Raw genomic sequence first — 15,240 nt, forward strand, 5'->3', positions numbered from 1 at the left:
TGTCTGCACGCCCCGAGCTCCCGCGGTCCCTGTGGGCTTTTTGTTGTGTGCCTGGGAAAGCAGCGCCGAGGGGGGCCCTGCCTGACCCCTCCAGAGAGAGGAAGCCCGAGGCACGCCTCCTATCTTGGGGTTGCACAGCAGCGCCCCCAAGCGTCCAGTCGCGCTCCTGCCTTCCTCTCCCTGCACCTGGTTGCCTCGACGGCACTCGCGAGCCCAGCTCAGCTTGGCCTAGAAGTCTGTGCCTGGCTGTGGGAGACCCTAGGGAGCAGCTGAGGGGCCCAAGTGCTTCTTGTTAAAGGTCAAAGGCCTAGATTAACAGTTTCTATATATAAAAAATACGGAATCAGAGGGAATAACTCCTTTTGCTAGCGACTTCTGTGATCTACAAACTCAGGCACGTGATCTCGTCCTGAATTGTTTGGATCACTAGCACAAACCAGGCCAGTACACAGGGCAGGGTGTGACCCTTTTTACAGCTCAGGAAACAGGTGTGCGCTAGGAGGCCGTGTTTTCTTCGCATTTTTCAAGGCACTGGGGGACTCAAAGGTAGATAAAACAGGGTCTCACCCTCAAAGAGAGGAGCCAGGAAACACACTGGTTTATTCTGGCTGTGATGGTAGTGACTCCAGGGTGTGGTGGGAGCCCACAAGAGCGGTACTGCATAGCTAGAAAGTGGCAAAGCCAAGGTCAAACCTAGGACTTCTGACTTTACTCAAGGGCTCCTCTCACGAACTTGGAATGCTGGGAGATTAAGAATTGGTGCGGAAACCCACACACAAACCTCCATTACAACCCTCTCTATCTCATTGGACCCTGCAGTAACATCTATCAGAAAGTAACTACATATTATTTGGGTGATTTATTGTGAATGTGTAAGCTCCGTGTGAGTAGGAGCTGGATCTAGATTAAGGATGAATTTTCGGGCCTAGCACAGTCCCTGGCACTGAGCCCGAGCTGAATAAATAGTGTTGAGCGAATCATAAATTGCGAAAAAACTCGGAGAAAAATAACACTACCAGGAGACAGAGTCGCTCAGGCCTTAGAGAAGGACTGCAAAGGGAGTTAGAAAAAGCAGTTGCGGGGTGGGGCGGTGAGACAGGTGGTTCCTCCTCACAGTTCCACCCGGTCCAAGCTACAGATCTGAATTACCCTTCTGTATGAGCCCTCTGTTGTCTCGCAAAGTGACACTGGAGGGAAAGAAGGAAGTGTCCCCGTGGCCATGCTGGTGTGAGCAAAGGCTGACGGCGATTTCGCTCGTCTAGGGCCGAGCCTGGGCCTTCGCCCCCTCGTATTCCCGGCCGAGCCCCAGCCAGCGAAGCAGAGTGTGGTTGGAATTAAGGCAGCGACCGTGTGAGGCCGCGCCAGGGAAAGAGAGGGGCCAGCGTTGGGCACTGCCCTGCCCTGATCGCTCCCCACTGTGCCCACTCCACCCGGGAGCGAGTTAGTTGTGGAATAAAGGAAGACACGCAGACTTCGAGAAGTGGAATTGGGGTTCTTCGTATTCATGGGAAAAAAATTACTGATTTAGCTGGGGTCTGCCCTATTTAGGATGAATCCGATGGTGCCTGAGAAAGCAGCGCAGAGAGGGCCCTGCAAGACCCCTCCAGGAGGAAAGAAAGAATGCTCCTCGGTCAGAAGGAGGTGTTTTGGGCCATGGGAGGGACACTCAAGGCCTTTGCTTGGATAAGCTCGGGGATACAGATATCCTCCTCTTCCCCACAAGACGCCTTAGTCTCCGGGCTTATTCTTGGCGGTGCAGCGGTCCTGGGGAAGAAGGCACAGCCGCGTGTTGAGAAGGGGCTGGGATAGGAGAGGCGCTGAAGCCTGGGCGGCAGGGCTCTGCAAAGGCCCAGGCGGGGTGAAGACGAGAGCTTGCTGGCGAGCGCGAGAAGCACGCCTGCAGACAGAGGTTGAAGCGCAGTCCCAGTTTCGCCCCAGAGGGAAGCGCGAGTCTTTGCCCGCACCAGCCACTGCGAGCTCCGCTCCAGTTCAGCTCCCAGACTCGCCACCTGCTGCGCGGTTCTGGGGAGAGGGTTACTGGTCCAGAACGGCAGGGCAGGGGCTCCCTCCAGAGCTGCAGGCCCGGTTGCCCTGGGACTCTCCCAGCTGGAGGCCAGGGAGCTGCCAGCCACGTGCACCTGTGACCTGCTGAGAGGCTGAAAAGCTGCCCAGGGACGAAGGCCGAGGAGACAGGACCCAGGGGCTGTGGAAGATTCATCCAACTCTTACTCAAGTCTGGGGACCTAAAGAGGGGGTGGGGATAATCATGATAATAACTACGGCATTCTCCAGTGCTGGCACCGAGCTGAAAAACATTCAAAGCTTTCAAAGCACTTTGATGTGCTCCATCTTACTTGAATCTCACAAAAACCTTGCGAAGAGTGATCTCCACTTCTAAATGGCGTTGAGACTGGAAGAGATGTACAGCATTCTACACTTGGTGTTTCTTAAATTTACCAACAACTATAAAATAATGGCGAGTGAGAGAAAGAAGCTGGGTAACTGGGAAACCCACCCCGCCTTCGCAATCAGACCCCATTCGGGACGCAGGCCCGCCCGGGTCGAGCCTGCAAACAAGGTCTGTATTCAGCGTTGCCAGTTCTCTGTGGTTCGCTTAAGCCCAGCGTCGTCTCCCCTCCTTGCTTAGACACCACAGTGACCAAGGCGCAGTTCGTCGGATCCTGAGAGCGCCCCCCAGAGAACCCCCTGGGAAGGAAGGGCAAGCAGCAGGGCTTCGCGCTGGTCTTTCGCAACACAAGCGGCGAGAGCGCGTCTCCCTGCGCAAACGCAGGGTGTTCTCCCCAGCGCTGCCATGGGGGCGGCACGGAAACGCGGGTCCAGGTGGGAGGGCGGTAGGTGCCCTGCGCTTTCTTTCCGCTGATAAAGAAGGTAGGCGGTGAGAAAAGAGAATGTTAGCATAGACGTTGGCTTTATATTGAGGGAATACAGAGCACTCTTCAAGGAGAGGGCTGAAATCTTTAAAAACAAAACTTTCCGTACTATAATTGCTATTAATAATAGTAATAATAAAAGGAACCTGGATGAATTAAGTAGCTCAAAACTGCCTGTTCATCATCAGGAACTCCCTTTCTGCACGGAAGGGAGAGAAAATGTGAAAACAAAAACTAAATTCAAGAAGCTCCTTGGCCGGTGCGGGTGTCTTGGGGGCACCTGCCAGGCTCGGCCGGGGAGCGCTCCGCCCTCCCAGCCCCTAGCGCGGAGAGGAGGCTAAAACAGCCAAAGAGAAAGCCAAACAAAAACAATAATAAAAACGTTTAAAATACAAGGACAAAAACCGGAGTCGGTCTCAAAATCTGCGCGGTGCAGGGCTCCACTCGGTAGTCGACTCGGCTGCAGGCCCCAGCCTGGCCGGAGTAACGTGGGGGACGCCCCCGGCCCAGCTGGGGAGCGCAGCCCACAGCTCCCCCTCGCCAGGCGCCCAAGGACCCTCAAGGCGCGGGGCCCACACTTGAAGCCTGGGAACGCGCAGACAGGAAACCCACTTCCTCCTAAGCAGTTTCTTGCTCGTCGGATGAGAGGCGCCCAATTGAAGCAGAATGATCCTCATCTACTAATATCCAGCATGGCCACAAAGCGACTGGCCATTTACGCCACCACTTTAAACAAAGATATTTGGTTATTCCCGGGAAGCAAGTGCACTTTTGCATGGCTGAGCTCCGGGCGGAGGCGAGCCTCAGCCCAGCCTCCCGCCCGCCAGGCTGCCTGCACCTCGGCTTTCGCCCCCTCCTGGCCAGCGCTCCAGCCGCCGGGGTTCAGGTTCCGTTCCGCCCGGCTACAGACTGACGGGCACTCACGCCGCTCCCTGCCCGTGCTCTCCCAGAAGCATCAGAGGGGAAAACAGCGTGGCTCTGGGCTCGGGTGCTAGGGCTGTGATGTCCTCGGAAAGTCAACTCCAGCCCCAGAACTCCTCGTGTCTGGGAGATGGGCGAGGGTCAGGGACACCAGGTTTGTTCGAGGTGGGGCAACTTCAGTGACGGACCCTCCCGTTAGACCCCTTCCCATGCTCCCAGCTCAGGGGGCCAGTGCTGTGTTTGCTCGGCCTGGGGTGGGGGTGGGGAAAGACCTGGGGGGAGGCGTGTTGGGGGTGGTGGCCCACAGAAAAACCCCTGAGCTGCGGGGGCGGGTGGTGGCTTGGGGATCCGGGACAGCCTCCGGGAGGCAGTCGATCCCCTACTCAGCGCCCCCTCCGCCCGCTCGGAGTCTCTTGGGTAGAAGGAAAGGGGGCGGGGAGCAGAGGTGTCCCTCTGACGGCTGCAGAAGAGAGGCAGACAGACTGACAGACACGTAGACCAACGGTGCGGCCCCAGGGTTCGTCCCCAGACTCGCTCGCTCATTTGGTGGCGACTGGGGCTCAGCGCAGCGAAGCCCGATGTGGTCCGGAGGCAGTGGGAAGGCGCGGGGCTGGGAGGCCGCGGCGGGAGGGAGGAGCAGCCCCGGCAGGCTCAGGTGAAACCCCCACCCCGTCCCTCGGCCCCCTCCTCCCAAAGACCTGTCCCCGCCCGGGGAACCCCAACCGAATTGGAAAGTGGTTCCACTTTGTAACTCCGCAAGTTGGTTGCAAAGCAGCATTTACCTTCCTTCCTCCCAACCATCTCTCCTCCTCTGTTACTCCTCCACCCCACCTCCTGCCCTCCCCGCTCTCGGCTCCCTCCTCCTTCCCCTCCTCTCCACCTCCTCCCCGCGCGCCGCTGGTACCCCACAAAAAATGGGGGTGGGGGTGTCTAAGGGAGGGGGGAAATGCTTTGGGTCTCGTCTCTGCCTCTCTCTCTCTCTTTGAGACCTAAAAATCCTGACAAGTGAAACTTAAAGGTGTTTACCTTGTCATCAGCATGTAAGCTAATTATCTCGGGCAAGATGTAGGCTTCTATTGTCTTGTTGCTTTAGCGCTTACGCCCCGCCTCTGGTGGCTGCCTAAAACCTGGCGCCGGGCTAAAACAAACGCGAGGCAGCCCCCGAGCCTCCACTCAAGCCAATTAAGGAGGACTCGGTCCACTCCGTTACGTGTACATCCAACAAGATCGGCGTTAAGGTAACAGCAGAATATTTGGCAAAGGGAGAAAAAAAAAGCAACGAGGCTTCGCCTTCCCCCTCTCCCTTTTTTTTTCCTCCTCTTCCTTCCTCCTCCAGCCGCCGCCGAATCATGTCGATGAGTCCAAAGCACACGACTCCGTTCTCAGTGTCTGACATCTTGAGTCCCCTGGAGGAAAGCTACAAGAAAGTGGGCATGGAGGGCGGCGGCCTCGGGGCTCCGCTGGCGGCGTACAGGCAGGGCCAGGCTGCACCGCCGGCCGCGGCCATGCAGCAGCACGCCGTGGGGCACCACGGCGCCGTCACCGCCGCCTACCACATGACGGCGGCGGGGGTGCCCCAGCTCTCGCACTCCGCTGTGGGGGGCTACTGCAACGGCAACCTGGGCAACATGAGCGAGCTGCCGCCGTACCAGGACACCATGAGGAACAGCGCCTCTGGCCCCGGATGGTACGGCGCCAACCCAGACCCGCGCTTCCCCGCCGCCAGTAAGTGAGGCCGCCCCACTGCGGGGCCGCGGGCTGAGCTCAGGAGGTGCGGCGAGAGCCGTCCAGAAGGCGCGGCGCCGGCAGGCTGCCCGCTAGGCATCAGGGTGGGCGGCCCGGCAGCGGCGCCAAGTACTAGGGTGTGGGAGCTGGGGATGTTTCCCTCTGCTCGTCTGGGGGTCCAAGAACAGGCAATTGGTAGCGCTGGGGTCCTGCGGTCAGATGCGGGTACTCGGTGTCTCCTAGGCGCGGTGGACTGGCAGCTCTGCTCCGCTCAGAAGACCTCAGGGAGTCCAGGGAAGCGACCCCGAGCTCAGGGAGCAGAGCGCGGAGAAGCCAGGCCCGGTCAGGAGGGAGGCTGCCCTGTTGGGAGGCACTGGAGCGCCCGGCCCGGTCCTCTCTCTAGCGGAGTCTGGGCAGGTGGGAGACTTGCAGTTCCGGAGGGGACTCTGAGGGGCTGAGCAGGTGCCCTCACTGGGGCCGACAGGAGAGAAGCCAAGAGGCAAAGCATCTGGGGGCTCCAGCTTTTGGAAGTCAACACCCCCTCGCCTAACCTCTCCAAATTGGGGTCTACCGTGGGACTCCAGCTCCCGGCCTGAGCCCAGTTCGCCGCCTGTGGCCAGCTAATCTCATTGCTCTGACCTGGGCTGGGCAGGCACTAAAGGAGCAGAAGCGGCCTTTTCCCCACTGCGCCTATTGGTTCGAAAAAGGGAACTGAGACTGAGGGTGGGCAGCCCGGGTTGGGGCTGTGAGCGCTCCAGTGCAGCCCTCGACGGCCACCGCCTGGGGCAGACGCTGGCAGTCCCCAGAGGATGGGCCTCTTGGGGCCGAGCTCTAGGCTGCCTGGGTCAGTAGGGCGCCGTCGGGTCGGGGCGGGCCGGGCCGGCCAATGGCGCGGAAAACTGGGGTGGCCTGGCCCGGCCTGGCCCCGGCCGACGCTGTGCGTTTGTCGCTTACAGTCTCCCGCTTCATGGGCCCGGCGAGCGGCATGAACATGAGCGGCATGGGCGGCCTGGGCTCGCTGGGGGACGTGAGCAAGAACATGGCCCCGCTGCCAAGCGCGCCGCGCAGGAAGCGCCGGGTGCTCTTCTCGCAGGCGCAGGTGTACGAACTGGAGCGACGCTTCAAGCAACAGAAGTACCTGTCGGCGCCAGAGCGCGAGCACCTGGCCAGCATGATCCACCTGACCCCCACGCAGGTCAAGATCTGGTTCCAGAACCACCGCTACAAAATGAAGCGCCAGGCCAAGGACAAGGCGGCGCAGCAGCAACTCCAGCAGGACAGCGGAGGCGGCGGGGGCGGCGGGGGCGCCGGGTGCCCACAGCAGCAACAGGCTCAGCAGCAGTCGCCGCGCCGTGTGGCCGTGCCGGTCCTGGTGAAAGACGGCAAACCCTGCCAGGCGGGTGCCCCCGCGCCGGGCGCCGCCAGCCTACAAGGCCACGCGCAGCAGCAGGCGCAACAGCAGGCGCAGGCCGCGCAGGCGGCGGCAGCTGCCATCTCCGTGGGCAGCGGTGGCGCCGGCCTTGGTGCACACCCGGGCCACCAGCCGGGCAGTGCAGGCCAGTCTCCGGACCTGGCGCACCATGCCGCCAGCCCCGCGGCGCTGCAGGGCCAGGTCTCCAGCCTGTCCCACCTGAACTCCTCGGGCTCGGACTACGGCACCATGTCCTGCTCCACCTTGCTATATGGTCGGACCTGGTGAGAGGACGCCGGGCCGGCCCTAGCCCAGCGCTCTGCCACATCGCTTCCCTCCTGCCCGCCACACAGACCACCATCCGTCGCTGCTCCACGCGCTTCGACTTTTCTTCAGAACCTGACCGCTTTTCGACCACGGAACAACAACAACAACAACAACAAAAACACAAAGGCCAAATTGCTGGACGTCTTTCCTTTTTTGCCCCTAAAATTTGTGGGTTAAAAAAAAGACAGACAGAAAGAAAGAAAATAAAAATAACCAAGCGAATCCAATTTCTTAAGGAATCTTTAAGCAGAGAAGGGCATAAAACAACTTTGGGGGTGTCTTTTTTGGTAATTCAAATGGGTTTCCCACCCTAGGGCAGGGCACAGTTTGGAGAGGGCTCTGTGCTGACATGGCTCTGGACTCTAAGGACCAAACTTCACTCTGGGCACACTCTGCCAGCAAAGTGGACTCGCTTGTAAATACCAGGATTTTTTTTTCTTTATTATTTTTTTTTTTTTGTTATTTCTAAGAAGGGAGGACGGGAGCTGGGGAGAGCAAAGAGTCTTCGACACAACCCACTTGTCACTGACACAAAGGAAGTGCCCCCTCCCCGGCGCCCTCTGGCCGCCTAGGCTCAGCCACGACTGTCCCTCCGCGAAAACTGTTACGTTTGATGTGAACTTGTAGCTGTAAAACGCTGTCAAAAGTTGGACTAAATGCCTAGGTTTTAGTAATCTGTAAATTTGTTGTAAAAAGAAAAACCACTCCCAGTCCCCAGCCCTTCATATTTTTTATGGGCATTGACAAATCTGTGTATATTATTTGGCAGTTTGGTATTTGCGGCATCAGTCTTTTTCTGTTGTAACTTATGTAGATATTTGGCTTAAATATAGTTCCTAAGAAGCTTCTAATAAATTATACAAATTAAAAAGATTCTTTTTCTGATTAAAACCCTCCTTTTTGTTTGGTTTTGATTTGGCTTTAAATGGCTTTTGGTGGGGCGCGGGGAGCGGCTTGGGAGGATCTTGTTTTTGGTCTGATGAGAATCAAATTGTTTGGGTTTGAGTTCAAAGGATTCTGAACCGGTTAAGGAGGTAAAGAGGCCAGGCCTAGAGTCCCTGCCCCACGGGAAAAGGGAGTTTTGTTCTGCCTCGGAACCTGTGTGGAACCAAATGTTGAGCAGTCCTGAGACTGCAGTGGAGGACAGAAATGCCAAACTACTTCCACCAAGAGGGAGAGGGGAAGAGGAAGAGAAAGAGATCAAAAGATTCATTTTCAGAGTCAGACTTTTGTTGATAGGAGCTTCAGAACTGTCTGCTGTCTACTGTGGTCTCACAAAGCTGAGCCAACGTTTTAAAACAGTGAGAGAAGACAACTATTTTAAATAACTCTGAATGAGTTCTGGTTTTTAGTGAATGGATCGCCTCTATAGATTTGAACATTGAACCTTTTTTCCTTAGCGGAGCTCCTTCACAGAATTCGGTGAGAGACTGTTTTGGAAAGTGAGGAAGTCATTCTGGGGTTCTGTTTGTGCCCTAAAACAGGGATGCCCTCTCGGGGACCAGCAGCAGACACCCCAGCCACTGCTGCTTTTGGCTCTTTTGGCCTCCAATGAAGCAAAACTGTGTGACAGGACTGAGGATGTCCCAGGAAGGACTTCAGGAGCTGAGATTTCACTCTTTATTGCACTGGTTTTTTATCTCTGGGTTCCTAAATTTTTGTAGCAATGAATCTTTCTCCTGTTTCCAGTTCTTCACTTCCTGGCCACTACTTCCCACGCCCAGAAAAAAAAAAAAAAAAAATTCATTTTTGATTCCTTTCTTCCGACCTCTAATTTCCTGGTCTCCTCAGCGTTCAGTGTTTTTGTTGGGAGCTCCATTAGGGATGAGAGGGAGGAAAAAAGGAATGGTTTGAACACAGAAAAAATTGTAGTTTCTGGATGGCTGTTGCTCCTTCTGGGTCACTCTTGCTAAATCTTCGAGCGGGGGAAAGGCTGCTGAGGGAGCGAGGCATATGCCCCTCCCAGTACTTTCCTCTAGGCCTGGAAGTACTGGATTATGGGCAATTGATTCTTATTTGGCATGTATTCACTTCTCACCTAGATTTTCAACTTTCTTTTTCTTGTCCCTCTCTTCTCCTCTTTCATTTCATTGTCTTCATCTCTTCCCAAGCCCTCCCTGCAGATCCCCCACCAAGAGCTTGTTAGGAAAGTAGACTGGCCAGAGTCCTCGCTCTGGACCCAGCAGTCCTCTTTGTTGACTTCCTGGAGGCTCCTCTGGCGTGATGCCTTAAGACTGGGGGCTAGGCCCGGCTTTGTCCCTCAGAAACCTGGGCCTGACTGCGGAGACACGGTTTCCAATATCCAGAGGGACTCGTAGATTCCAAAGAGGAGAGTTGGGTTCAGTGAGTGTCCTGGTTGGAAGGCTGGGAAGGGAGATTTTAGCAAGTCTCACATTTTGGAAAACAAATAAACAAAAACCTGTAAAGTTTGACCACTTGCGTTGGAATGGCCAGCCATGGTTCCAGGATAGGGAGTGTAGGTGGCTAAGGCATCCAGCTCAGACCAGGCGGACAGGGACGTGGATACTGCAGCTGCTGTTTGGCTCTAGGTCCGAATCCCACAGGGTTGGAGCTTCACTTAACCTGCCCCACCCTAGCCCAAGCCCGGACGGGGACGGAGCTGGCGGCGCCCGGCTGTGGTCAGGGCGGCTGCCCCGCTCCACATTCTAGCCGGGAGCCAGCCCTTGGGAATCACTGTTTTAGTAAGCTGTGGTACCCCCGGTCTTAATCACGTTTGCACTGGATGGAGTTTCCATCAGATACATTCTTCTCCTTGCTGTCTAGAGTCGGCTTAGTTTGAAGTTTGTTTACTTGTCCCGGGGAAAGGTGAACTCAGTCGGGTTTACGGACCGACAGAGACAAACAGTACCTCGGTCTCTTTCTCGCCATCAATCACAAGGGCTCCATCTGCTCCCGCTCCCGCTTCCGGCTGGGTGACTTGTCGCAGCTGCAGGTAGAGACCTAGAATGCAATCTGAAGCGTTTCATTAGGGAAATAGGTGCGCGCAAGGCTCAGTACAAGAGGGTTCTGAAGCCCGGGGACACTCTCTGCCCCTACAGCACCGTCGGCTTCTGTAAAGCCAGCCGGCCTCCTTCCCTGGAATCCCCTGCATCAACTCATGCCAACAACTCCTGCCCAATTTCTGGCCTCCCCTCTTGGAGAAATGAGCATTCCAAGGATGTGCCTGGTGCTGAGGTGCTTGGAAGTTTCCGAGGTTTGGGAACAGTACAGTTCACCCCGAAATCACCGCGAAGCTTTGGCTCCGTCAAAGTACCCTACCCATCACTAGGCCCCAACGGCTGCGAGGAGTGGGGGAGATTTTGCACACTGCACCCCCCCTTCCTCCTCTCCCCACCCCCACTTCGCCATGTAAACACGAGGACTTTCTCGAGAGCCTTGGAGAGCCGCTCTAGTGGCTTCGGGCCCTGAAACCCCAGGCTGGGCTTGTTTGATGTTTAGCATCCCAAAGCGGCTCCCCACCCTGGCCCCAGCCTGGTAACTGGGAGCTGTGGGCAGGAGAGGAAGGAAATCAGCTCTCTCAGCTAGCTAGGGGGTCAGGGACTGGGCCAGGCTCAGAAGCGGGGAGAAGAGCGAGACAGAGATGCTCTGAGCAGGGGAGACAGGGATACCAGGCTGCAGCCGCTACCAACAAGGGCACACACTGCGGTCCTCAAGGCCAGGAGGCGGGTGGGGGCAGGGAATGCTTCAGCCAACAGGGCAGGGGCTCGGCCCTGCTGCTGGCCCGGTGGGAAGTAGCCTGGGGCCCCGCGACTGAAATCCGAGCCAAGCCCGGACACTCTCCGCTAGAAACGCTCTGGCGCGCACTCCAGGAGACTCGGAGGCCCCGGGCGCTCTTGCCCAGTGTCCTTGTAGGAGGCTTCTTCCCGAAGCTTAGAGTTTGGCTTTTCATAGGGAAAGACTTGCTCGGGAGCCTTCTAAAAGATTTTAAATCTTCCTGGGCCAGGGCTAGGGAGCTCTAGTGACAGTGCCTTGGTCTGGCATCCAAGACTCCAATTTTGAGGCCGCAGGGAGGAATTCTCAGACTGTAGAGGCCGCCCAGCCTTCAGCGCGCTCACCGCGTCCAAGCGTCGGTGAGGGGCTATCTCAAGGCACGAGTGCACAAAAGGTAGCGCGAGTCTCTTCTCAGGCGATCCACATAAGAGGAAAGGAGAGCGGGGTTTTCTGACTTCCAACTCATTAGGGACCAGGTAAGGTCAATGCTTTCTCTATTATGTCTTTATCTTAAAAGCGGGTCAATTTAAGATAAGGGAAAAAAAATCCAGGATCTGTATGAACCGTGCTGATAAAGACTGACCCCTTTTCTGAACTAAAAGCAAGCCAGGCAGACATTCATTTTCTAAACAAGAGAGTTCTGAGAAGCTGCCTTGAATTCTGATCGTATGTCTCCAGACCTCGCTCTCCCTTCCCTGCTCCCCACCCCCCAATTATTAGGGCGAGGAAGCAGAGTGAGTAGACGATTTTATTTGTGGAGAACTAGGAAGCCCATTGGGAGATGAGAACGTGAGATGATATAATTCTTAGGCATGGGTTGCTGGCTGGTTCAGTTCAACTAGGGCTTTCTTTTCAAAGGAAGGAAAGTGAAACACTGGTACTGGGAAGGACTAGGCTGAATGTTTTCTCTGCTCGGCTAGCTCCTGGTTAGGGAACGCTGGACACCGTGTTTCTCTGGCTCTCCATGCCTTCCTGGCTGGTGCGTTCCTCCTGGTGCAGTTGCATTTCTGAGGCTTCAGACCACCCTCTGTGGGGCCCAGTTTGAAAGCTTACCTCAACTTGGAGCACAGAAAGTTTTCTGATGCTCCATCAGCCAGTTGCTTCTAGAAGGGGTACCCTATTTTCAGTCACCCTCTCTACAAAGTTTGTCCATCCAAGCTGAAGGAATTGAATATGGATGGGAGCAGACAAAAGTACGTTTTATTGAAGGGGGTTTGCATGTGCCCTTATCCTCACCTCATGTAGTTGTATTTCTGAACTTTCTTTAATGAATCTCAGAGGAATGGAGAAAGAGCAGGCTCAGCAACTTGGCAGCACAGTCTTTTGCCTCAGCCGAAGCCACAGCTGAAGTGGCCGGCTGCATTTCTCTCTGATAGTGACCTAATGCCCAACTTGGTGGGCATCAAGGCATGTTCTTGGGCTCCTGTGCCTCTCCATGCTTGATAATGTTTCCCATTTCATCTCTGCTTTCTAAGCATATATTACCCTTGTTATTATGAGTTGTAGCAAAGTTTCGGAAAGGGTGAGATTTAAATCCATTTTCCTGTTTTATTTATTTTTGTTATTTGCAAGACATTTGAACATAAATTGATCACTGTTAGTGCTCTGCCCAAAATATAAATAAAACATAAACATGAATGTGGCAGGCAAGGGGACTTGTTAAAGAGAACTCTTGCCTCCCAGATAAAATCCACATCTAATACTGATTGTACACAGATGTCTATGTATATATGTATGTGTGTATAAAAGTATATATACATATGTAACTATCTTACACACATATGTCTAGTTTATAAGATATTCAAAAGAAAAAACTTCAATATAGAATTATCAGTAAGAGATTTTACAGAACCTGTTAGATGCACTACTCAATTAAGGTGTCTCATGAAAGAGTTTCCTTAAAAATTCAAATAGGCCAAAACTCTTTAGTTTTACCCACTTTAAGTCAGACTATTTATTTATTGTCATGTGAAACTCTGGATAACTAATTATGTTTTAGGAAATATTAAAATCTGTTCCTAAAGAATTTGAACTTGATGTCTGAGACACAGCTGTGGATAAGACTTTTTGAGGCATTCTATAACAAAAAAGAAATTGTCCCTTTCCAAACTTATATTATCCACCTATAAAAATCATTGGCATAAATACTACTGCCCTGGGGCAACAACAAAAACAACTAACACATGAAAACTGTTTCTGCTCCACATTTGAGGCAAACGGCCTCTTGATTTCAGCCTTTAAGCGTTCACATAGTATTGCAAATAAGAGGGCAAGTCAGTGTTATCTGATAACAAGGAAGAAGACCGACTAATTTTCCTCTCCCTTTGCCCCTCTGTTTCACACATTTCCAGAGAATCTGGTCTTTGATTGTTAGATCTTGCTGTTAGTAACAGCAGGCTGTTGGTGGAGTGTTAAACATTCCATTCTAGAGTATTGGTGATTGTTGATAATTTCATTTCTATAAAATCAGAGCTATCAGGCCATGAAGTGTCCTTGGATATCCTTCTTCTGTCTCTATGCTCTGGATCCAGTCTATGGAAAATGACCCACAACAGGTTGGCCTCCACCTTGCCTGGCATTCTCCCTCCTAATGCCGCTGCTTGAAAGGTCCAAAGCTCTAGGAAAACAAGACTTTATTTGGCCCGCGTGCTACTGATTTACCCGATCTCTACGGCACACACAGGGCTGAGTGCGCGCGCACAGATGTAAACCTGGGAATTACCGTAATGACATGAAGAGGACTGAGAGCTAGTTCTTTGAGCTGGCTGCACGCTCTGCCATAACCCAGCAGACCCAGTCAACGTCTAAGGAACTGGATATGTCTATATGTAAAGCAAACCTCGCAAAATTATGGTCCCAACAGATGCTTCCAGACAAGTCTCTAAACAGATTTGTAGAGACAGACTTTTCTAGAGGAGACTCAAATCACAGAGGATTAAATCTCTCTTTCTTGCCACTTGATGGTGCCTCAAGGTCTGTAAGGCCTGGGTTGGGACTAAGGGCTTGGGGGGCTGGGCATTGACAGCTTTTTCCTTCCCTTCTAACACTGCCTCAGAAAGAATTGCAACTCTCAAACCACCGTAGTGCACAGAGCACACATCCCTACCTCAAGCCACAGCAGACAGAAGTTGTAGCTAGTTCATCACTATCCACCCACCCACAGTATTAACTGAAATGTCAATCACTGCTCCCTGGCCGCACTATTTCCTGGCAGGACTCCTGATCCTGGGACTGGGTGCAGTAAGCTTTGGGAGTGCTGCATTGTATCATACCTACAACTCACACAATAGATAAAACTCAGACATCTCTCTACACATCTACATAGTCCATTGGCTTCATACTGAAATCAAACAGAAGAACCTTTTGGAAATATTTAACAAAAAGCCAACCCACTCATAGCCATCATTTAGCACTGGGTGGGGGTAAAGAGAAAGAGAAACCCTTTGAGATATATGGTATCATACAAACATGTTCACATTAATCTTCCTGTATGAACCATTTTTTAACAATTACAATGCCATGTCAATACAGTTAGTTGTTGAAAATTCTCAACATGGCTAAATACTTAGATTGCATTAGTCGTGTGCCTGTGAAAGCTAGTTGGGGGTTGTGTATGTGGTTCTGCTCAATGGAAAGACAGAAAAAAGAAGCCAGAGTGTAAAGGAGACAGGGAGAAAAGAGAAACAACTATTCCTGGTGAAAATGTGTGAGCTTCTGCGGGAGGCTGCAGCAGCTGAGAAGTGCTGGTTATATACAGCTGGGTCGAAGTGATGGGGTGGGGGGGCAGTGGATGACTGTGTGGTGTGCTTGTGGTGTTTAGGGAGTGATCCTAGTGGGGAGGGCTTGGGAGACGGCTGGGATGTGGTGTGTGTACCATGTCTGAGCTTTGGGCCGGTAATACAATGGCAATGTAATTATCTGGCTGAAACATGCTCAAATGGCAAAAAAGTTGCAAAATAGATCGACCTCCCCAGGAAGAGACAGAGCTGGTTACAGAGGTCTGCAGCCATCATCCTTTTTTCAATACATTTTAAACAAGAGGATCTAGCGAGTGATTCTGATTCAATACACATAATCAGTTTGCAAGTCTTATTTCCATTTGAAAACAGGGCCATTTGCAATCATAAGAGCCGGACACGCTGAAAGATACGGAGTGCATTCCGAGTAGATGATGGGTGACAGAATCTGTAGGCAAGCACTAAATATTTTCTTCCAGCTTCAGACCTTGTGCAT

The 15,240-nt window shown here is 53.3% G+C and overlaps 2 protein-coding genes across 17 annotated transcripts in view; one reads left to right on the forward strand and one right to left on the reverse strand.

The window, feature by feature from the left end:
* Positions 1 to 1,875: 1,875 nt before the first annotated feature.
* On the reverse strand, positions 1,876 to 5,293 carry LOC116526249. Its single transcript, XM_032242514.1, has 2 exons — positions 4,839 to 5,293; positions 1,876 to 2,877 (listed from the first exon to the last, which is right to left on the reverse strand). The coding sequence occupies exons 1-2, from the start codon at positions 4,850 to 4,852 to the stop codon at positions 2,529 to 2,531; spliced, it is 363 nt and encodes a 120-aa protein (XP_032098405.1). The 5' UTR covers positions 4,853 to 5,293; the 3' UTR covers positions 1,876 to 2,528.
* NKX2-1 (NK2 homeobox 1) overlaps positions 2,868 to 15,240 on the forward strand; it is a 49,451-nt gene continuing 37,078 nt past the window's right edge. For 2 of the 16 annotated variants that reach the window (XR_004258059.1, XR_004258050.1), the window contains exon 1: positions 9,899 to 11,483. Coding sequence is in view for 2 of the 16 variants with exons in the window: in XM_032242511.1 (XP_032098402.1) it covers positions 4,391 to 4,467; positions 5,149 to 5,537; positions 6,494 to 7,236 (1,209 nt within the window). In the remaining 14 variants the exon portion in view is untranslated. Of the gene's footprint in view, positions 4,468 to 4,905; positions 5,051 to 5,148; positions 5,538 to 6,493; positions 8,167 to 9,881; positions 11,484 to 15,240 lie in introns of those variants that run through there. The other 14 variants (XR_004258055.1, XR_004258056.1, XR_004258052.1 and 11 more) reach the window with 12 other exon arrangements.

Source organism: Sapajus apella, unplaced genomic scaffold, assembly GCF_009761245.1.
Source record: "Sapajus apella isolate SASKATOON/1434 unplaced genomic scaffold, GSC_monkey_1.0 scaffold50, whole genome shotgun sequence".
NCBI lineage: Eukaryota > Metazoa > Chordata > Mammalia > Primates > Cebidae > Sapajus > Sapajus apella.